The sequence below is a fragment of the Streptopelia decaocto genome (genome assembly GCF_964273445.1).
Source record: "Streptopelia decaocto genome assembly, contig: HAP1_SCAFFOLD_163, whole genome shotgun sequence".
In the NCBI taxonomy this organism is placed as follows: Eukaryota; Metazoa; Chordata; class Aves; order Columbiformes; family Columbidae; genus Streptopelia; species Streptopelia decaocto.
In genome coordinates this window covers 22736-45942 of record NW_028116393.1, presented here as the reverse complement: position 1 = coordinate 45942, position 23207 = coordinate 22736, and the positions used below count along the sequence as shown (strand labels likewise).

Genomic DNA, 23207 nt, shown 5'->3' with positions numbered 1-23207 from the left:
GGGTCGCTCCCAGGTTCTGCCACCGGCATTTTTATGGATTATTTTTCCCCACAGACGCTGGAATTCCAGCTGGGGAGGTTCCCCCAGGTGAGAAACATGCAAATGAGACTCTGCATATTCATGAGCAGCCCCTTGGCTCCTCCCACAGCGATTCCGGGGGGACCCAGGAGTCCGGGGGGACCCAGGAGTTCGGGAGGGGACCCAGGCGTCCGGGAGGGACCCCCATCCCCCACCCTGCTGTCGCAACAACCCCCAGGACAGTTGAAACGGGAGGGGGAGGAACAACGGACCCAGGCATCCGGGGGACCCTCTCCAAAGGGACCCAGGCGTCCGGGAGGGGAACCCAGGTGTCCCGGGGGGGACCCGGGTTTCTGGGGGGATGGACCCAGGAGTCCAGGGGACCCTCCGCTAAGGGGACCCAGGCGTCCGGGAGGGGACCTGGGTGTCCAGGGAGAGGGACCCAGGCGTCCGGGAGGGGGAACACAGGTGTCCCGGGGGGGACCCGGGTGTCTGGGGGATGGACCCGGGTGTCTGGGGGATGGACCCGGGTGTCTGGGGGATGGACCCAGGTGTCTGGGGGATGGACCCGGGTGTCTGGGGGATGGACCCGGGTGTCTGGGGGGATGGACCCGGGTGTCTGGGGGGGATGGACCCGGGTGTCTGGGGGATGGACCCGGGTGTCTGGGGGGGATGGACCCGGGTGTCTGGGGGATGGACCCGGGTGTCTGGGGGATGGACCCGGGTGTCTGGGGGATGGACCCGGGTGTCCCGGGATGGACCCGGGTGTCTGGGGGGGATGGACCCGGGTGTCTGGGGGATGGACCCGGGTGTCTGGGGGATGGACCCGGGTGTCCCGGGATGGACCCGGGTGTCTGGGGGGATGGACCCGGGTGTCTGGGGGGGATGGACCCGGGTGTCTGGGGGGGATGGACCCGGGTGTCTGGGGGGGATGGACCCGGGTGTCTGGGGGGATGGACCCGGGTGTCTGGGGGATGGACCCGGGTGTCTGGGGGGATGGACCCGGGTGTCTGGGGGGGATGGACCCGGGTGTCTGGGGGGATGGACCCGGGTGTCTGGGGGGATGGACCCGGGTGTCTGGGGGATGGACCCGGGTGTCTGGGGGATGGACCCAGGTGTCTGGGGATGGACCCGGGTGTCTGGGGGGGATGGACCCGGGTGTCTGGGGGGGCTGGACCCAGGTGTCCCGGGGGGGACCCAGGTTTCTGGGGGCCGGACCCAGGCGTGCGGGCGCGTTCCAGGGCTGGAGTGCGGGCGGCAGCGCGAGCGGGGCCGCGTGGTCGGGGGCTCGGCCGCCAGGGCCGGGCAGTGGCCGTGGCAGGTGAGTCTGCAGCTGCGGGGGCAGCACTTCTGCGGGGGGACCCTGGTGGCCCCCCGGTGGGTCCTGTCGGCCGCTCACTGCTTCATGGGGTGAGTCTGGGGGTTGTGGGGGGGCTGGGGAACCCCCTGGGGCCTTGGGAGAGCCCGGGACCCTCCCTGGGCCACCTAGAGCATCACTGGGCCACCTATAATGGCACCGGGCCCCCTAGAGCCCCCTTGGGCCACCCAGACCCCCGTTGGGCTCCCTAGAACCTCCTTGGGCCACCTGGGACCTTATTGGGCTACCTAGAGCATCGCCGGGATCCCTTGAACCCCCTGGAACCACTTGGAACCCCCTTGGGCCACCTAGAACCCGGTTGGGAGCCCTAGAACCTGGTTGGGCCACCCAGAACCCTACTGGGCCACCTGAAACCTTCTTGGGCCACGTAGACCCCTGTTGGGCCCCCCCGGGCCCGTGAACACCCAGACCCCCCCGCTCCCCTCCCCATTGTCACCCTGTCCCTCCTCGCCCCCCTCCCCCATTGTCCCCCCTGTCCCCCCCCAGCCCCTCGGGCCCCCGGGCGGAGCTGCGGGCGTGGCAGGTGGTGGCCGGGCAGCTCCGATTGGCCGATGGCGATGACGTCAGCGATGAGGTCAGCGGGCGCTGTCGGCCATCTTGGTTCACCCTGGTTTCCGGGGCGTGGCTGGCGGTCACGACCTGGCCCTGCTGCGATTGGCCGAGCCGCTGTGGGCGGGGCCGGGCTCGGGCGTGGCCCCCGTGTGCCTGCCCCGCCCCGGCCACGCCCTCCCATACGGCGCCACCTGCTGGGTCACCGGCTGGGGACACGTGGCCGAGAACAGTGAGGGGGACCCGGATGCCTGGGTCCTCTTGGGGGGGACACGGCCCCATGGCCCATTGTTCCCATTGTCCCCCGTCCCCTGTCCCATTGTCCCATTGTCTCCATTGTCCCCATTGTCCCATTTTCCCCCTGTCCCCATGTCCCCCTGTCCCTATTATCCCATTGCCCCCATTGTCCCCATGTCCCTCCGTCCCCATTGTCCCATTGACCCCATGGTCCCATTGACCCCATTGTCCCATTGACCCCATTGTCCCATTGTCCCATTTCCCCCGTCCCCATTGTCCCCATTGACCCCATTGTCCCATTGACCCCATTGTCCCATTGTCCCCATTGTCCCCATTGACCCCATTGTCCCATTTCCCCCCGTCCCCATTGTCCTCATTGTCCCCCTGTCCCCATGTCTCCCTGTTCCATTGTCCCCATTGTCCCCATTATCCCATATCCCATTGTCCCCCTGTCCTCCTGTCCCATTGTCCCCATTGTCCCATTGACCCCATTGTCCCATTTCCCCCCGTCCCCATTGTCCCCATTGTCCCCCCTGTCCCCATGTCTCCCTGTTCTGTTGTCCCCATTGTCCCCATTGTCCCCATTGTCCCCATTGTCCCCATTGTCCCCATTGTCCCCCATGTCCCTGTCCCCCGCAGTGTCCCTGCCCGCGGGGTCCCCCCTCCAGCAGGTGGCGCTGTCCCTGCTGAGCCCCCCGACCTGTAACTGCCTGCACGGGACCCTGCGGCGGCGCGAGCTGGAGCGGCCGGCGCGGCGCGGCATGGTGTGCGCGGGCGGCACCGAGGGCCACGGAGCCTGCCAGGTGCCTATAGAGCCACCTATACACCCTATAGACCCTCGGGAGCCTCCCATAGGGATGTGGGGGTGTGGGGTTATGGGGGTTCGGGGGCGCGGCATGGTGTGCGCGGGCGGCACCGAGGGCCACGGAGCCTGCCAGGTGCCTATAGAGCCACCTATACACCCTATAGACCCTCGGGAGCCTCCCATAGGGATGTGGGGGTGTGGGGGATATGGGGGTTCGGGGGCGCGGCATGGTGTGCGCGGGCAGCACCGAGGGCCACGGAGCCTGCCAGGTGCCTATAGAGCCACCTATACACCCTATAGTCCCTCGGGAGCCTCCCATAGGGATGTGGGGGTGTGGGGGTTATGGGGGTTCGGGGGCGCGGCATGGTGTGCGCGGGCGGCACCGAGGGCCACGGAGCCTGCCAGGTGCCTATAGAGCCACCTATACACCCTATAGTCCCTCGGGAGCCTCCCATAGGGATGTGGGGGTGTGGGGGTTATGGGGGTTCGGGGGCGCGGCATGGTGTGCGCGGGCGGCACCGAGGGCCACGGAGCCTGCCAGGTGCCTATAGAGCCACCTATACACCCTATAGACCCTCAGGAGCCTCCCATAGGGATGTGGGGGTGTGGGGTTATGGGGGTTCGGGGGCACGGCATGGTGTGCGCGGGCGGCACCGAGGGCCACGGAGCCTGCCAGGTGCCTATAGAGCCACCTATACACCCTATAGACCCTCGGGAGCCTCCCATAGGGATATGGGGGTGTGGGGTTATGGGGGTTCGGGGGCGCGGCATGGTGTGTGTGGGCGGACAGGAGGGGCATGCGGCCCGTCAGGGACCTATAGAACACCCTATAGATGCCATAGAATCCATAGGGTCACCTACAGATCTTGTAGAATGTGTAGAGTCCATAGGGGGGCTATGGGCCCTATGGGGGTTCCAGGCGGACTTGGGGGCGCTGGGGCTGGTCTGTGGGGCTCTATAGAGCTCTATATGGATACACAGGGCTCTATAGGTGTCTATAGGTGCTCTGTACCCCCCAGGCAGACTCGGGGGGGGCGTTTTATGTCCGTGGGTCTGTATGTGGTCTCTGTGTGGTCTGTATTGGTCTCCATGGTGCCTTTAAGTGTCTCTATGGTACCTGTGGATGCTCTATGGTGTCTCTATGGGGTTTGTAGACGCTCTATAGTGTGTCCATGGTGTCTCTATGGTGTCTCTATGGGGTTTGTAGACGCTCTATGGCGTCTCCATGGTGTCTCCATGGTGTCTCTATGGGGTTTGTAGACGCTCTATGGTGTCTCCATGGTGTCTCTATGGTGTCTCTCTGGGGTTTGTAGACGCTCTATGGCGTCTCCATGGCGTCTCTATGGTGTCTCTATGGGGTTTGTAGACGCTCTATGGTGTCTCCATGGTGTCTCTATGGTGTCTCTCTGGGGTTTGTAGACGCTCTATGGCGTCTCCATGGTGTCTCTATGGTGTCTCTATGGGGTTTGTAGACGCTCTATGGTGTCTCCATGGTGTCTCCATGGTGTCTCTATGGGGTTTGTAGACGCTCTATGGCGTCTCCATGGCGTCTCCATGGTGTCTCTATGGTGTCTCTATGGGGTTTGTAGACGCTCTATGGCGTCTCCATGGTGTCTCTATGGTGTCTCTCTGGGGTTTGTAGACGCTCTATGGTGTCTCCATGGTGTCTCTATGGTGTCTCTATGGGGTTTGTAGACGCTCTATGGTGTCTCCATGGTGTCTCCATGGTGTCTCTATGGGGTTTGTAGACGCTCCATGGTGTCTCCATGGTGTCTCCATGGTGTCTCTCTGGGGTTTGTAGACGCTCTATGGCGTCTCCATGGTGTCTCCATGGTGTCTCTCTGGGGTTTGTAGACGCTCTATGGCGTCTCCATGGTGTCTCTATGGCTGTGTCCCCCCAGGCGGACTCGGGGGGCCCGGTTGTGTGTCTGTCCGGCGGTCGGTGGGTCCAGGCCGGGGTCCTGTCGTTCTCGGCGGGTTGTGCCCGCGCGGGGGGTCCGGCCGTAGCCACGGGGCTCCCGGCCCACGCGCGGTGGCTGCGGCGCCACCTCCCGCCTGCCGCCTTCCCGCCCAGCCCCAGGGAGGCGCCCCCTGCTGGGCTGGAGGACGGACTGTGCCTGGGTGAGCTGGGGAACCCTGAACCGGGGGGCACCCAGGAGTTCGGGGAGGGACCCAGGAGTTCGGGAGGGACCCGGGAGTTCAGGAGGGACCCGGGAGTTCGGGGGTGGACCCAGGTGTTCGGGAGGGACCCAGGAGTTCGGGGGGGGACCCAGGAGTTCAGGAGGGACCCAGGAGTTCGGGAGGGGACCCAGGAGTTCGGGAGGGGACCCAGGAGTTCGGGAGGGGACCCAGGAGTTCAGGAGGGACCCAGGCGTCCGGAAGGGACCCAGGAGTTCGGGGGGGGACCCGGGAGTTCAGGAAGGACCCAGGAGTTCGGGAGGGGACCCAGGAGTTCAGGAGGGACCCAGGAGTTCGGGGGGGGACCCAGGGGTTCAGGAGGGACCCAGGAGTTCGGGGGGGGACCCGGGAGTTCAGGAAGGACCCAGGAGTTCGGGGGGGACCCACGAGTTCAGGAGGGACCCAGGAGTTCGGGAGGGACCCAGGCATCCGGGAGGGGACCCAGGAGTTCGGGGGGGACCCAGGCGTCCGGGAGGGGACCCAGGCGTCCGGGAGGGATCCAGGAGTTCAGGAGGGACCCCGATGTCCGGGAGGGACCCAGGAGTTCAGGAGGGACCCAGGCATCCAGGAGGGACCCAGGCGTCCGGGAGGGACCCAGGCGTTCGGGAGGGACCCCGGCGTCCGGTGAGGCCCGTTTCCCGCAGGGCTCAGGACCCGCAGGGCTGGCAGGTGGTGGCCACGGGCGGTGCTGCCCACGCGGGGTCGCGGCTGCAGCTCCACGGCGCCTTCGTGGGCGCCGGGCGGGGCCACGACGTGGCGCTGCTGCGGCTGCAGCGCCCCCTGCAGCTCGGGAGGAGCCTGCGCCCGCTCTGCCTGCCCTACGGGGACCACCGGCCGCCCCCGGGGACGCGCTGCTGGACCCTCCTGGGGCCGCGGGGTGAGTGGCGCCGGGCAGCCCGTGTCATCCCGTCACCCCGTGTCACCTGTGTCACCTGCACCCCGGTGTCCCCTCCCCGGTGTCCCCCTCCCCGGTGTCCCCCTCCCCGGTGTCCCCATTTCTGGTGTCACCTCCATCCTTGTTGTCTCCATCCCTGGTGTCACTCTTGGCCCTGATGTCCCCAACCTTGGTGTCGCCAGTTTCAGTGTCACCTCCATCCCTGGTGTTGCCATCTCTTGTGTCCCCCCCGGTGACATCCCCATGTCCCCCGCCATGTCCTCTCATAACCCCCGTGTCCCCCCAAATCCCCATGATCCCCATGTCCCTGTGTCCCCGTGTCCCCCCCTGTCCCCATGTCCCCCGTCCCCATGTCCCCTGTCCCCGTGTCCCCCCATATCCCCATGTCCCTGTGTCCCCGTGTCCTCCCACATCCCCATGTTCCCCTGTCCCCATGTCCCCTGTCCCATGTCCCCCCATATCCCCATGTCCCTTTGTCCCCCCCTGTCCCCATGTCCCCCGTCCCCCCATGTCCCCCCGTCCCCATGTCCCCCGTCCCGTGTCCCCCAGGTCCCTGGGTCCCCGAGCAGCTGCTCAGCGTGGAGGTGACAATGGCCGAGTCCTGCGGGGACGCTGGGGACCCCGAGGGGACCCCGACCCCCCCTGACACCGTCTGTGTCACCGGCCCCGAGAGCGACAGCGCCTGCCAGGTCCCCAAACGGCCTCCCGGGGTCCCCATGTCCCTTTGGGGGGGTGGGGGTCCCCATGTCCCTTTTGGGTCCTTTGGGGGGTCCCAAACATCCCTTTTGGGGTCCCCAGATCCCTTTTGGGGGGTTTTGGGGTCCCAGGGTCCCATTTTGGAGTCCCCGTGTCTCATTCTGGGGTCCCTTTTGGGTGGGTTGGGGTCCTTTTTGGGGTCCCTGGTGTCCTCATGTCCCTTTCTGGGGTCCCTTCTGGGATGTTTTGGGGTCCCTCGGGGTGTCTCCCTTTGGGGGGGGTGACCCCAGGACACTCCGTCCCCACTTTCGGGGTGTCCTCCCCCCCGCCATGACCCTGACTTTGGGGTGTCCCCGCAGGCGCCGCCGGGGTCCCCCCTGTTCTGCCTGGAGCGGGGGGTCTGGTTCCTGCTGGGGGTGGCCGGCGGGGGGGGCTGCGGGGCCCAGGGCCCCCCCAAGTTCACGGCCGCCCCCCAATACGAGCGCTGGATTCTGGGGGTCACCCGGGAGGCCTATTTCAGCCAGACCCCCCCCGACCCCCGCGAGGAAGAGGAGGAAGAGGAGGACGGGGGGGACCCCGACATCTGGGGGGACCCCGACAGCTGGGAGGAGCCTGGAGACTGGGGGGACACCCCAACAATGGGGGACCCAGGCGTCCGGGAGAGCCCTGGAACCACGCGGGACCCAGGCGTCCGGGAGAACACCAGTACTACAGGGGACCCAGGAGTCCGGGGGAACCCTGAAATCACAGAGCACCCCAGGACCACTGAGGACCCAGGCATCCGGGAGCACCCCAATACTATAGGGAACCCCAGGATCACTGAGGACCCAGGCGTCCGGGAGCACCCCAATACTATAGGGAACCCCAGGATCACTGAGGACCCAGGCATCCGGGAGGACCCCAACGCTACAGGGAACCCCAGGATCACTGAGGACCCAGGCGTCCGGGGGGACCCCAATACTACAGGGAACCCCAGGATCACTGAGGACCCAGGCGTCCGGGAGCACCCCAATACTATAGGGAACCCCAGGATCACTGAGGACCCAGGCGTCCGGGAGCACCCCAATACTATAGGGAACCCCAGGATCACTGAGGACCCAGGCATCCGGGAGCACCCCAATACTATAGGGAACCCCAGGATCACTGAGGACCCAGGCATCCAGGAGCACCCCAATACTACAGGGGACCCAGGCATCCGGGGGGACCCAGGCCTCCTGGAGCACCCCAAAGCCAGTGAGGACCCAGGCGTCCGGGGAAACCCCCCCCGCCACAGGGGACCCAGGCATCCGGGAGCACCCTGAAACTGCAGGGGACCCTGGGGTCCGGGGGGACCCAGGCGTCCGGGGGGGGACCCAGGCGTCCGGCTGCTTCCATACAAGGCCACCAAGGGGCCCGCGTGCAGTGACGTCACCCGGGGGGGCCACACCCAATCCCAGCCATGGAGGACCTGGGTAAGGACTGCGTCCGTCTGTCCGTCCGTCCGTCGGTCCTGGGCGGGGGGGGGGGGGGGGGACCTGGACGCCTGGGTCCCTCCTGAACTCCTGGGTCCCCTCACACCCCCTCCCCAGACGCCCTATTGGCTGACCTGGAGATGACGTCACGGCTGGCGCGCCCCCCCTCCCCCCCGGGCGGGGACATCCCCCCACCCCGACCACCGCTCCCCTACGGTCATGTGAGCGATGGGGACACTGGGGGACACTGGGGGACACTGGGGGACACTGGGAGCACTGGGGACATTTGGGGCACTGGGGACACTGGGGACATTGGGGGCATTGGGGGCACTGGGGACACTGGGAGCACTGGGGGACACTGGGAACACTGGGGACATTGGGAGCACAGGGGACACTGGCAGCACTGGGGGACACTGGGGACACTGGGGACATTGGGGGCACTGGGGGCACTGGGGACACTGGGGACACTGGGGGCACTGGGGGGTGACGATGTCTCATGTCCCCATTTAACCCCCCAATGTTTCTGTCCCCAGGTGCCGGGGGGGGACACGGAGCAGCTTTACAGGTCTGGGGGGGAACATGGGGACATTGGGGGACAATGGGGACAACGGGGAGACAATGGGATAGTGGGGATAATGGGATAATGGGGACAATGGGGATAATGGGGACAATGAGGACATGGGGACGTTGGGGACAATGGGGATATGGGGACAATGGGGACAATGGGGATAATGGGGACAATGAGGACATGGGGACATTGGGGACAATGGGGATATGGGGACAATGGGGATAATGGGGACAATGGGGATAATGGGATAATGGGGACAATGGGGACATGGGGACGTTGGGGACAATGGGGATATGGGGACAATGGGGACAATGGGGATAATGGGGACATGGGGACGTTGGGGACAATGGGGATAATGGGATAATGGGATAATGGGGACAATGGGGACATGGGGATGTTGGGGACAATGGGGACAGGGGGATGTTGGGGAGAATGGGGACATGGGGACAATGGGGATATGGGGACAATGGGGACAGGGGGATGTTGGGGACAATGGGGATATGGGGACAATGGGGATAATGGGATAATGGGGACAGGGGGATGTTGGGGACAATGGGGATATAGGGACAATGGGGATAATGGGATAATGGGGACATGGGGACGTTGGGGACAATGGGGATATGGGGACAATGGGGATAATGGGATAATGGGGACATGGGGACGTTGGGGACAATGGGGATATGGGGACAATGGGGACAATGGGGATAATGGGATAATGGGATAATGGGGACATGGGGATGTTGGGGACAATGGGGATATGGGGACAATGGGGATAATGGGATAATGGGGACAGGGGGATGTTGGGGACAACGGGGATATGGGGACAATGGGGACAATGGGGACACGGGGCCATTGGGGCCATGGGGCCGTGTCCCCTCCCCCAGCTCGGTGTGGAGGCCCCGCCCCCCCCGGGCCCCGCCCACCCTGGGGCAGCTCGAGCGCCTCCTGCAGGACCTGGACGGCACCCAGGGGGGACCCGCAGGTACCGGGACCCCAAAAACTCCCAAATCACCCCCAAATCAGACCTGAAGTCACCCCAAAGATCCCCCAAATCACCCCCAAACCCTTCAACAGCACCCCCCAAATCACTCCCTAAATGGCCCCAAATCCCCCTCCAGCTGAACTCGAGCCCCACGTCTCCCCCACGAAGACCCCAGAGCTCCCACCTCCCCCCAAATCTGGGGCGCAGTGAGTACCTCCCCACCCCCCGACCCCCCAAACCCGCCATTTTCACCCCAAAACTCCCCCCATGCCCCGTAGAAATGTGGGGGCGCCCCCCTCCTCGGCCATGCAGGAGCTGGACCGTTTGATGGCCTCACTCGCCGACTTCAACCTTCACCCCCCCGTAAGTCCCAGGGGGTTTTGGGGTGTCCCCCCCCACATGACCCCTCCCCACCCATAAGTTTCTTTTGGGGTCATTTCCCCCCCCAGCTCCCCCAAAAATTGGGGGGTCCCAGCGGGGGGAACCTTGAGGAGCTTCTGGTGACACTGGAGCAGGACCTGGCCAATCGGGGAGTCCCCACGCAGGACAAGGGGGTTTGTGGGGGTTGTCGGCGGCCAATCGCGGGCAAGGTAGGTTTGTGGGGGCCCCCCTGGGCGGGGGGGGAGCCCAAAGGTGGGGGAGACCCCAAAAAGTTGGGGGTTTTTGTGGGGAACCCCAAAGTTGGGGCTTTTTTGGAGGTACCTTCAATGGGGCCAAGATGGGGATGGCTCTTCATTGAACCCCCAAAATGGGGGGGTCTTTTGGTGAACCCCAAAGTGTGGGGGGTGTTTGTGTACCTCAGCGTGGGGGGGACACTTGGTGAACCCCAACATGGGGGGCTGGTGGGGAACCCCAATGTTGTGGGGAGGGGTCTTGCGGTGAACCCCAAAGTTGGGGCTTCTTTGGAGGCCCCTTCAATGGGCCAAGATGGGGATGGTCCCTCATTGAACCCCAACAATGGGGGGTCCTTTGGTGCCCCCTCCAAGTGGGGGTGTCCCCCAACTGGAGGGTGTCCCTAATGTCCCCCCAGGCTCTGGTGGCTTTGGGGCGCCTCTGGCACCCCGAACATCTGGTGTGTGGCCATTGCGGGGGGGCCCTGGGGGGGTCCCCGTTTCTGGAGCGGGGGGGGGTCCCCTATTGCCCCCCCGACTACGGACGCCTCTTTGCCCCCAAATGCGCCCAGTGCCACCAGCCCGTGCTGCAGGTGACAATGGGGACACGGGGGATGGGGGGACATGAGGGGGCATGGAGGGACGTGGGGCCTTATGGGGGGACATGGCGGGATGTGGGGGGACATGGGACCTTATGGGGGGACATGGGACCTTATGGGGGGACATGGGGGGATGTGGGGGGACATGGGATCTTATGGGGGGGACATGGGACCTTATGGGGGGACATGGGACCTTATGGGGGGACATGGGGGGATGTGGGGGGACATGGAGGTTGGGGGGACATGGGACCTTATGGGGGGACATGGGGGGATGTGGGGGGACATGGGATCTTATGGGGGGACATGGGGGGATGTGGGGGGCACATGGAGGTTGGGGGGGACATGGGACCTTATGGGGGGACGTGGGACCTTATGGGGGGACATGGGGGGATGTGGGGGGACATGGAGGTTGGGGGGGACATGGGACCTTATGGGGGGACATGGGACCTTATGGGGGGACATGGGGGGATGTGGGGGGAGATGGGACCTTATGGGGGGACATGGGACCTTATGGGGGGACATGGGGGGATGTGGGGGGACATGGAGGTTGGGGGGGACATGGGACCTTATGGGGGGACATGGGACCTTATGGGGGGACATGGGGGGATGTGGGGGGACATGGGATCTTATGGGGGGACATGGGGGGATGTGGGGGGACATGGAGGTTGGGGGGACATGGGACCTTATGGGGGGTCAGAGGGAGATGTGGGGGTCAGGAGGGGACATGGGACCTTCTGGGGGGATATGGGGGGACATGGTGGGATGTGGGGGACATGGGACCTTATGGGGGGTCGGGGGGGACGTGGGACCTTCTGGGGGGCCATGGGGGCCGTGGGAGGCCGCGTGGGGACACGGGGTGGCGGGAGCTCCCGGGTGACGTCCCCACGTCCCCGTGTCCCCAGGAGGTGGTGACGGCGCTGGGACACACGTGGCACCCGCAGCACTTCTGCTGCGCCCACTGCGGGAAGGCCCTGGGGGACCAGGGTGGGTGCCCTGTCCCCACGTCCCCCCCTCCCCAGTGCCCCTGTCCCCCTGTCCCCACGTCCCCCCCTCCCCAGTGCCCCTGTCCCCACGTCCCCCCGTTCCCCAGTGCCCCTGTCCCCACGTCCCCCCATCCCCCAGTGCCCCTGTCCCCACGTCCCCCGCTCCCCAGTGCCCCTGTCCCCATGTCCCCCCATCCCCCAGTCCCTCTGTCCCCATGTCCCCATCACAGAATCACAGAATGTCAGGGATTGCCCATGTCCCCCTGTCCCCATGTCCCATGTCCCCCTGTCCTTCTGTCCCCCCGTTCCCCTGTCCCCGTGTCCTCATGTCCCCATGTCCCCCTGTCCCCATGTCCCCATCACAGAATCACAGAATGTCAGGGATTGCCCATGTCTCCCTGTCCCCATGTCCCATGTCGCCCTGTCCTTCTGTCCCCCCGTTCCCCTGTCCCCCCGTCCCCCTGTCCCACTGTCCCTCTGTCCCCATGTTCCCCCATCCCCCCGTCCCCCTGTCTCCTCATCCCTCCGTCCCCATGGCCCTGTGACGTCCCTATGATGCCCTTGTGATGTCCCCGCGCTGTCCCCTCCATCCCGTGATGTCCCCCCGCTGATGTCCCCGCGCTGTCCCCTCCATCCCGTGATGTCCCCCCGCTGATGTCCCCGCGCTGTCCCCGGTGCCGCAGGGTTCGTGGAGCAGGACGGCCGTCCCTTCTGTCCCCGCGACTTCTCGCTGCTGTTCTCCCCGCGCTGCCCGGGCTGCTCGGCTCCCGTTGTCGCCGAGTTCGTGGCCGCCATGGGGGGGCTGTGGCACCCGCGGTGCTTCGTCTGCCAGGTGACACCCTGGGAACCCCCACCCGTGTCCCCTGGGACACCCCACCCGTGTCCCTGCATCTCTGTGCCCCTGGGGTCCCCCCGGCCCGTGTCTCCTGGTCCTTGGTGTCCCTGGTGTCCCCATGTCTCCATCTCCCCGTGATCCCTGGTGTCCCCATGGGCCCCGGTGTCCCCATGTTCCCTGTGTGTCCCCATCCCTGGTGTCCCACATCCCATGTCCCCGTACCCCTAATGTCCCCACGTCCCCAGGTGTGCTCCTCCCCCTTCCCCAGCGGCACCTTCTTCGAGGACAACGGGCGCCCCGTGTGCGAGCGGCACCGCCACGTGTCCCCGGTGTCCCCGGTGTCCCCAGCGGCGGCTCCCGGGGTCCCCGCGGCTGAACGTGCACAATAAAACACCCCAAAGTGATGGGATTTGAAATCGGTTTGGGGGGATTTGGTGCCTCACATCACAGGGTGATCCCAAAATAACAGTAGGGGGTCAGGGTTGCGTTATGGCTGGGTTAGGGTTGGGTTGGGTTAGGGTTGGGTTAGGCTTAGGGTTAGAGTCGAGGACTCTCTCGGTGCGCCCGGGGGATTTCTCTGGAGAGACTCCTCGTCTCGGTCGGGTCGTCTCGGTTCTGACTGTGCACTCGAACGGCAAAAACTACAGCAGAAGCTGCTGTGAGCAGAGGCCACTGTATGAACTGGACAAGGAGGGAAAGGCTGCGGGCAAAGCGCGGTGCTGCACCGGCCGCCCCAATGCGGTGCCGCGGCGGGTCTCAGTGTCGCCGTCCTGTGGACAAAGCGCGGTGCTGCACCGGCCGCCCCAATGCGGTGCTGCGGCGGGTCTCAGTGCTGCCGCCCTGTGGCGAAACTCGGGTACTGCAGCGCACGGCCAGGGGGCAGAGACGCTGCTTGCCCCGAAGCAGCCAGAGGTGCCAGATAAGAAACACAAGCAGTCAGAGGTGCCAGATAAGAAAGAACCGTCAGAACCGGCAGGAGCTGCGGCTTCACAGCTCCATCAGTGTTGATCTTATGAGTCTGATGTTGATGCGAGCCATTTTGACTTACATTATGCTACAGTGTTCTGTTTGGTACTGCTAGTGGGTAACAAATAATTGTGCTGTACCAGAGCACGAGATGATAATATAAGGAAGATGGCTCAGCCTCAGATAGGGAAGACGTGAAAGGAAGGGTGGGCTACACTGTCTATACATGCTGGATTTTAGGAAAAATAAATTTATCACGGCCTTATTCAAATCTGACTGTCTAAAGCCAGGCATTTCTGTTCCTCAGAGCTCTGCCCCAGGGGAGCTGGTGTGCGGGAAAGTAAATTCAACTGGAGGCGGCTTAGTTTTTAAACTGCGTGATGTGCTTTTTCTGGGGTGGCGTTAACCGGAGGAATTTGGGAACTCAGAAAAAAACATAAAATCTATCTGCACTGCCACTGCCTGTTGTCAGCCCAGCATTTTCATCAGGCAAGGCGAGGTCTAACCTGAGAATGGGCTGCTCACAACCAGAGATCCACGGTTCAGGGAAGCCAAAGGATTTTATCACGGGGTTGTTTTGGGAGATGTTCTGATATGTGACGGGTGTCTGCTTTTGGTCTTACACAGGAATAAATCAGTATGGCTTAATGCACCGTATATCAGCAGGTCTATGTGTCAGGTGGACTTAATGGGTCTGAACAGCTTCACCTGGGACCTCACCCACAGCCTGACCACAGGCCCTGGATCCTATTTAAGCTCAGCCCAGGGCTCTCACCTGCTCTTTGAGCTCTGCTGCAGGAGTGCTGGTCTGCAGCCTTGTTGTTGCCTGTGCTCCTTGGACTGATGCTGTCGGTAGGTGTCTCCTGGATGGCCCCTTGCGTGTGTGTTGTGGCTTGTCTGGTCCTGTCTGCATTTGCTCCTGACTGGGTTCCTTGGGTGGCCCTGGGCCTGTTCATCCCTTGGTGGTTCTGTTTGCTGTGTCTGGGCTCTGTGGGAGCTGGGCAGAGCCCTCACTGGGGTTGCTCTTGGTTCCTTTCCCTCAGGGAGCATCTGGAGCAGTCGCTGTAATGAAGCTAAACCACCTTGTACGTTGCTTATGTGCATTGTCTTTTCAGGAAGTAAAGAAAGGAACTCTTTCTTCGTGAGCTGGGAGTTGAATTGTTTAAATTAGGGAGGAGTTCCCCCAGACCGTCGTGTTGGCGGGAGAGCATTTCTTCATCCATGTGAGTAAGAGTACATGAGCTGGCCCCATCTGCCTCAGACATCAAGCTCTATGACAGGGCATGAATTTTTTGGGATCTTCCTCAAGCAAAGATAATATATAATGGTTTCTGACTTCTATGGCGCCTCTTTCCTGCTCTGAAATGGTAATTCTGACAAAGGCGCAATATCTGAGTATGTATTTCTGTAGCTGTCACCCTGATTTCACTAAAAAGCAATACTGCCCCCCATCTCTTTATTTTCCTGTTATAAAAATTACTGTGAGCAAATATGTCTCTTGTGGCATGGACTTAAACTTTTGGAGTGAACAAGTAATTCTGGTTCACGGGAAATTATCACCTTGCCAAGGGAAGCAGATAACTACAGGAGTAAATCCTCACGGCTCGTTAAAACCACGCTGTGGGTCTAGCTGGTGACAAACCACATCTGTCAGACTGGAGATGAAAGTGGCTGTACCTTTGTCAAAGCACTGGGTAGGCTGAGGAGCTTGGTTGTTAGTATAGCTATGCTAATCTGAGAATGACGTTCAGATGGAGGCAAAGAAAGGCTGGGAAGGTGTCTGGGAACTCCCCGTGTTGTTGGCTGCAGTCTGGGAAAGTGGATGTGTTGCCGGATGCTGCTTCCCCAGCGCCTGGGACCACAGGGTGGGCAGCACTAGGGATACCTGCAAGACTTGCTTAACTTGTTTTTCTCAGGCTCCTTGGCTTTTTTTGAAGTATCAGTTTATTTGTGCTCTTCTCTAATTGACCTCTCATCACATTGGGTTTCACATCAGGTTGGTGATGGTCAAGTCACTTATTCCTTTTGTCTTTCTTTGGAGCTTGCTTTAGAGACTAGACCAAGTGGGCTGGCACCCTGGTTGAATTCACTGTGGTGGGTGATTTATTACTAATATACAGGGAAGGACCACTCTGGAGGTCCTGCTGAGATGGTACAGATGTAAATGGCATACAAAATAAAGATGGGAAATGGTAGCAATGCCTAGCAGTAAGCTGTCACCTCAGAGCAATAGTCCAATGAGGTCTGTGCCCAGGAGTTCCCTGGTTTCAGTCTTTTACTGGAGTTAAATCCAGTTTTAGCAGAAATCTTGACTGCAGCTAGTGTAGCTTTGGGCAAGAACAAGGCTGAGCTCCTTTAAATCAGTACTGAAATGGGTATCAGCTGCTGATTATCAACCAGCAAAGAAGTGAAGTGTGAGGATGAATTAACATTGTGTGTCTTTTAGGATGAGTTGGCTGCTGTGTCCTGCAGCCTGGCTTCTGGAACCCCTGGGATCTGCAGTCCTGTAGGGGCTGGGAGTTGGAGTGGCAACTCTCACTGAGTGTCAGAGGAAATTACACAGCCCTTCAAACTAAACCTTGCAAGCAGGGCTGAGGGGCTGTGAGTTATTGCTGTGATTAAGCTGATCCGGTCCTGAGGAGGCTAAAGGGTTGCTTAGCGATACTTTAGCAATGACTAACAGTGCTTTACTAGGCTTTCACTGTTTACTATGGCTTTAATACTGGCTCAGTGGGGTTTTTTTTAGTGGAACGTTCTTACTATTTTTGTAATGGTCTCCCTTCTTGAGAAACTGTCAAACTCATCACTTATAGTGACCAGGCAGCAGTTAGCAAGCATTTGATTGCTGATCATGTGTTGATTTTTTGGCCTGACCTCATTAAGTTTCTTTATCTCTACCTTCTCTTCCCCTAGCAGTCCTTAAATGAGCTACAGAGATTAGATAATTTAAGTGCTTTTCATATAAATGCCTCCTAGTCTGTTGACTTTTCCTAAACCACCCCTTGTCCGTGTGGAAGCTTATTTCTGGTACTTAAAGGAGAGATGGACTGGGGAAGAGATGGTCTGAACCAGCCCAGAGCCACATCTCACAGAAAACTTTATTATGGTCTTCTGTAAAGCCCTTTAACAGGACAAGATGTATATTGTTCATTTAATGTTCTTCAGCAGCATCACTGTTAAGACAGGTCTCCTTCCTGATGTCAAGAGGCTGCTCTAATATGTAGTATATTCACATAATTTCCGTTAAAAAGTATATTGAGGGCGGCATCCGAGCGCGTGCCTCTGGTTTTGCAGGTGCCGCAGACGAGCTGGGAGGGGCGAAGCCGCACGCCGGCCGGCAGCCGAGAAGGTGAGGCGGCGGTGGGTGTTGAGGAGCCCGGTATTGCCCGGTGACTCGGTTCAGCGCTTCCTTCTCTCTTTGCAGGCGCTTTGTGGGCCCTTTGGCCTGGGAGGAGCATTTGAGGTGAGCCGGGCTAGGGGCGAGGAGGAGCGTTTGCGGCCGGGGACTCGTTCCAGGCGCTACAGTTCTTTTGCTTCTCACCGTCTTAGGCGTCACGAGCGACCAGGGTTGGTGACCGCGCCCGCGGCACGACGCGCCGAACGGAACGCCGTGGAACTTAGCAGGAGGTGGGTGTTGCGGAAGGGGTCGGCGTTTACCCCACGACGCCGTGTGCTGGCACGCCTTAGCGAGCGTGCGTTTTCTCGTGTTCCTGCAGACGCTGAAGAGGAACCCGGCGATGCAGGAAGACGGCCGTTCGCGCACGTGGCGTTTTCCTCTGTTGAAGACGGGTTCGGTCCCTTGGCCCTCTGAAAGCTAAGTGGAGGCACGAGGGCTGGCAAGGGGCTGGGAATCGCAGGGACGGTGGGTTTAGTTCTGATAAGGGCAAGGGCTGTCCAGGAACCGTCCCCTTGGCGCGGGTAAAGGGCCCGGGGACCTTTCCAGTGCGACGCCAGCGTGTGCCGGGCAGGGCAGCTCCAGCCTGTGTCTGCGTTGTGGTGTAGTTCGGGACGCCTGCCTTGCGCCTGTCAGACGATCCTGGGGTCTCATTGCGTTCGAGGGACACGAAAGGCGTCTCAGGTGCCGTCCCGGGATCTGGAATCCCGGTTCCGACTGGCGTAGCGCCAATTGGGCGCTGGTTTTCTGGTATCAGCAGCCGAAAGCGTGGCAGGTCCTTGCGTTTGGGACGTTTCTGGTCGGTGGTGTTTTATGGTGTCATTGAGGGCTGCGTCGGCAGCTCTGCTCTCTACCCATCCAGTCTCAGGGACTGGCACTTCTTCCCAGCATCTTGAAGTTTTTAAGCCGTGCCGCCCTCTCTGTGTGTTTGCGCCAGCGCCGCTGTCTCCTAAGGGGCCGTGCCGTTCGGCTCTTATTTTTTTCTGGGGTTGCAGTAGAGACTCCTCGCCTCACCGCTGCCTCCCTGCAGGTTCTTTTGATCGATGCAGTCTCTGGTTTGGAGTCGTTGCTTTTATAGAGCGTTTTTGGCGCTGTTGATGTGTTGTCGATAACGTTCTGAGGTGTGTCTGTCTGCGCAGGTGCACCTTTGGCTAGGAGCTGCTCTGCCCGGAGGCGTGGAGTCCGGGGTGGGTGGACGGAGCTCTAGGGGTGCACGGTTGATCTGTTGACGTGTTAAACTGCGCAGGCAAAGGTGGTGCAGTCGTCTGGGATGGAGTAGCTGTGGGCAGGGGAGCGGACTGTCCCTTCCGCAGTGTTTTAGAGACTCAATTAGAGCTTCTGGTGGGATTCCTAAACAGAAAGCAGACCTGTGGAATGGTCAAGCTGTTGATGAGCATCTGGGTGACTTGCTGAATACCTTGATTTCAGGTGCAGAGGGACAACTTGGCACAGAAGGGGCGACGCAGGAGGCGAGCTGTGCGCCGTAAGCAGGTGGGTCGTTGCGTGGTGTCAGTGGGAAGATGTGCTGTGTGCCTGTATAATGTGCGTTGTCTCTGCTAAGTGAGTGTGTGTTTTCTTGTGTTACTGCAGATGTTGAGGAGAAATTGGGCAATGCAGGAAGATGCTTACTAGTGCACGTGGTGTTTTTCTCTGAAGATTGATGCAGCCCCTTGGCCCTCTGACAGGTAAGCGGAGGCTCGAGGGCTGGGGAGGGGCTGGGAATTGCATGGAGGGGGTTTAAAGCTCTCATAGGGGCAAAGGCCGTCCAGGAACAGTGCCCTTTGGGCAGCTAAAGGGTCCAGGGAACTTTACGGACTGATGCCAGCTTGTGCACGGCGGGGCAGCTCCAGCCCGTGTCTGTTATCGTGTAGGCAAAGGTTGTAGGCAGAGGGACAACTTGGCAAGAAAGAGTGAGAAAAGAGGCGAGCCGAGCACTGTAAGCAGGTGGGGCGGTGCGTGGTGTCAGAGGGAAGATGTGCCTTGTGCCTTTATACTGTGTGTTTGCTCTGCTTAGTCAGCGTGTGTTTTCCTGTGTTGCTGTAGATGTTGAGGAGGAAGCCGGCGATGCTGGAATATCCCTGTCGGCGCACGTGGCGTTTTCATCCGTTGAAGATGGATTCGGTCTCTTGGCCCTCTGAAAGCTAAGTGGAGGCTGGGCGGCTGGGAAGGGGCTGGGAAGCGCAGGGAGGGGGGTAAAGTTCTGTTCGGGGCAAGGGCTATCCAGGAACAGTCCCCTTTGGGCAGGTGAAGGGCCCGGGGACCTTTCCAGTGCGACGCCAGCGTGTGCCGGGCAGGGCAGCTCCAGCCTGTGTCTGCGTTGTGGTGTAGTTCGGGACGCCTGCCTTGCGCCTGTCAGACGATCCTGGGGTCTCGTTGCGTTCGAGGGACACGAAAGGCGTCTCGGGTGCCGTCCCGGGATCTGGAACCCCGGTGCCGACTGGCGTAGCGCCAGTTGGGCGCTGGTTTTCTGGTATCAGCAGCCGAAAGCGTAGAGGGTTCTTGCGTTTCGGTCGTTTCTGGTCGGTGGTGTTTGTGGCGTTGTCCTGGGCTGTGCCGGCAGCTGTGCTCTCTACCCTTCCAGTCTCGGGGACTGGCACTTCAAGATGCTGGGAAGAAGTTCTTAGGCGTTGCAGCAGCTTCTCGTTTGGTTGCGCCGTCTCTGCTGGGTTGCGGCGGTGCCGCCGTCTCGTCAGGAGCCGTGACGTTGGGCTCCTTTTTCATTTGGGGTTGTAGGAGAGGCTCCTGGCCTCACCGCTGCCTCCCCGTAGATTCTTTGGATGGATGCCTGTCTGGTCTCGGAGTGTCGTTTTCGTTGTGGAGCGTTTTTGGTGCTGTGGCCGTCGTGTGGTCGATAACGTTCTGTGGAGCGTCTGTCCGCGCGGGTGCGCGTTTGGCTCGGAGCTGCTCTGCCGGGACGCGTGGAGTCCGGGGTGGGTGGACGGGGCTCTGGGAGTCCCCGGCCAATCTGCTGACGCGTTAAATTGCGTAGGCAGAGGTAGCGCGGTCATCTGGGCTGGAGTAGCCGTGGGCAGGGGAGTGGAGGGTCCCCGCGCAGGCGTTTTGGAGACTCCCCGAGAGCTTGGAATGCTATTGCGCAATAGAAAGCAGACGTGCGGAATGGTCAAGCTGTTGATGAGCTGCTGGGTGACTTGCTGAATAACTTGATTTCAGGTGCAGAGGGACAGCTTGGCACAGAAGGGGCGACGCAGGAGGCGAGCTGTGCGCCGTAAGCAGGTGGGTCGGTGCGTGGTGCCAGAGGGAAGCTGTGCTGTGTGGCTCTAGCTAAGCCCAGTCGTTTCTGCTTTTCCTAGGTGGGAAGCGAAGAGGAAAGCTGGGTATCGGCAGCGCAGGTCCTGGGGCAAGGTGAGCACGGAGTGCTGGGCTGAAGCGGCAGCTCGTTTCAGGTGCCGTGTTGCTGGTGCAGGTCTGAGCGTCCTTTGGTTGTGTTTTACAGGCGGTAGCTGAGCGTCTTCGTGGTCAACAGCGTGGCAGCCAAAAGCAAGGGCGGCCGGGTGGGCGAGCGGCCCCGGTAAGGGAGGGCGAGATGGGGGCGTCTGCGGCAGGCTGTGTTTTCGGGCGGCGTCCGAGCGCGTGCCTCTGGTTTTGCAGGTGCCGCAGACGAGCTGGGAGGGGCGAAGCCGCACGCCGGCCGGCAGCCGAGAAGGTGAGGCGGCGGTGGGTGTTGAGGAGCCCGGTATTGCCCGGTGACTCGGTTCAGCGCTTCCTTCTCCCTTTGCAGGCGCTTTGTGGGCCCTTTGGCCTGGGAGGAGCATTTGAGGTGAGCCGGGCTAGGGGCGAGGAGGAGCGTTTGCGGCCGGGGACTCGTTCCAGGCGCTACAGTTCTTTTGCTTCTCGCCGTCTTAGGCGTCACGAGCGACAAGGGTTGGTGACCGCGCCCACGGTACGACGCGCCGAACGGAACGCCGTGGAACTTAGCAGGAGGTGGGTGTTGCGGAAGGGGTCGGCGTTTACCCCACGACGCCGTGTGCTGGCACGCCTTAGCGAGCGTGCGTTTTCTCGTGTTCCTGCAGACGCTGAAGAGGAACCCGGCGATGCAGGAAGACGGCCGTTTGCGCACGTGGCGTTTTCCTCTGTTGAAGACGGGTTCGGTCCCTTGGCCCTCTGAAAGCTAAGTGGAGGCACGAGGGCTGGCAAGGGGCTGGGAATCGCAGGGACGGTGGGTTTAGTTCTGATAAGGGCAAGGGCCGTCCAGGAACCGTCCCCTTGGCGCGGGTAAAGGGCCCGGGGACCTTTCCAGTGCGACGCCAGCGTGTGCCGGGCAGGGCAGCTCCAGCCTGTCTGCGTTGTGGTGTAGTTCGGGAAGCCTGCCTTGCACCTGTCAGACGATCCTGGGGTCTCGTTGTGCTCAACGGGCACAACATGCATCTTGCGTGCTTCCCGGGATCTGGAATGCCAGTGCCAATTGGCTTGGTGCCAATTGGGTCCTGGATTCTTGTGTCATCAGCCAAAAGTGTGGATGGTGTTTGCATTTCGGATGTTTCCGGTCAGTTGTGATTTATGGCATCCTTCTGGGCTGCATCAGCAGCAGCTCTGCTCTCTACCCATCCAGTCTAAGGGACTGGCACTTCAAGATGCTGGGAAGAAGTTCTTAGTCTTGCCGCCGTCTCTGTGTGTTTGCGCCAGCGCCGCCGTCTCTGTGTGTTTGCGCCAGCGCCGCCGTCTCTGTGTGCTTGCGCCAGCGCCGCCGTCTCATAATAGGCCGTGATGTTCGGCTCTTATTTTTTTCTGGGGTTGCAGTAGAGACTCCTCGCCTCACCGCTGCCTCCCTGCAGGTTCTTTTGATCGATGCAGTCTCTGGTTTGGAGTCGTTGTTGTTATAGAGCGTTTTTGGTGCTGTTGATGTGTTGTCGATAACGTTCTGAGGTGCGTCTGTCTGCGCACGTGCACCTTTGGCTAGGAGCTGCTCTGCCCGGAGGCGTGGAGTCCGGGGTGGGTGGACGGAGCTCTAGGGGTGCAGGTGGGTTGTTGCGTGGTGTCAGTGGGAAGATGTGCTGTGTGCCTTTCTAATGTGCGTTGTCTCTGCTAAGTGAGTGTGTGTTTTCTTGTGTTACTGCAGATGTTGAAGAGAAATTGGGCAATGCAGGAAGATGCTTACTAGTGCACGTGGTGTTTTTCTCTGCAGATTGATGCAGCCCCTTGGCCCTCTGACAGGTAAGCGGAGGCTCGAGGGCTGGGGAGGGGCTGGGAATTGCATGGAGGGGGTTTAAAGCTCTCATAGGGGCAAAGGCCGTCCAGGAACAGTGCCCTTTGGGCAGCTAAAGGGTCCAGGGAACTTCACGGACTGATGCCAGCTTGTGCACGGCGGGGCAGCTCCAGCCCGTGTCTGTTCTCGTGTAGGCAAAGGTTGTAGGCAGAGGGACAACTTGGCAAGAAAGAGTGAGAAAAGAGGCGAGCCGAGCACTGTAAGCAGGTGGGGCGGTGCGTGGTGTCAGAGGGAAGATGTGCCTTGTGCCTTTATACTGTGTGTTTGCTCTGCTTAGTCAGCGTGTGTTGTGTTGCTGTAGATGTTGAGGAGGAACCCGGCGACGCTGGAATATCCCTGTCAGCGCACGTGGCGTTTTCATCTGTTGAAGATGGATTCGGTCTCTTGGCCCTCTGAAAGCTAAGTGGAGGCTGGGGGGCTGGGGAGGGGCTGGGAACTGCAGGGAGGGAGGTAAATTTCTGTTCGGGGCAAGGGCCATCCAGGAACAGTCCCCTTTGGGCAGGTGAAGGGTCCAGGGAATTTCCCAGTGTGACGCCAGCATGTGCCGGGCAGGGCAGCTCCAGCCTGTGTCTGCGTTGTGGTGTAGTTCGGGACGCCTGCCTTGCGCCTGTCAGACGATCCTGGGGTCTCGTTGCGTTCGAGGAACACGAAAGGCGTCTCGGGTGCCGTCCCGGGATCTGGAACCCCGGTGCCGACTGGCGTAGCGCCAATCGGGTGCTGGCTTTCTTGTATCAGCAATTGAAAGCATGGGAGGTCCTTGCGTTTCGGACGTTTCTGGTCAGTTGTGTTTTCTGGTGTCGTTGCGGGCTGCGTCGGCAGCTCTGCTCTCTACGCATCC

At 61.3% G+C, this 23207-nt stretch overlaps 1 protein-coding gene and 1 long non-coding RNA gene across 3 annotated transcripts in view; both read left to right on the top strand.

The window, feature by feature from the left end:
• LOC309452221 (serine protease 53-like) overlaps positions 1-8057 on the top strand; it is a gene marked incomplete at its 3' end in the record, with an annotated part of 31539 nt that extends 23482 nt beyond the window's left edge. The window contains exons 2-9 of the mRNA XM_082076893.1: positions 55-87; positions 1260-1339; positions 1883-1970; positions 2854-2985; positions 4889-5211; positions 5810-6042; positions 6610-6749; positions 7116-8057. Coding sequence (XP_081933019.1) covers positions 55-87; positions 1260-1339; positions 1883-1970; positions 2854-2985; positions 4889-5211; positions 5810-6042; positions 6610-6749; positions 7116-8057 — 1971 coding nt within the window. The remainder of the gene's footprint in view (positions 1-54; positions 88-1259; positions 1340-1882; positions 1971-2853; positions 2986-4888; positions 5212-5809; positions 6043-6609; positions 6750-7115) is intronic.
• A 680-nt stretch (positions 8058-8737) lies between these two features.
• On the top strand, positions 8738-10120 carry LOC309452220. Of its 2 annotated transcripts, XR_014186470.1 has the most exons (4): positions 8738-8772; positions 9660-9757; positions 9894-9963; positions 10036-10120. It is a non-coding gene; the product is annotated as an uncharacterized lncRNA (long non-coding RNA). The 2 variants fall into 2 exon arrangements; XR_014186471.1 differs by lacking the exon at positions 8738-8772 and having other exon boundaries at positions 9624-9757.
• The last annotated feature ends 13087 nt before the right edge of the window (positions 10121-23207 follow it).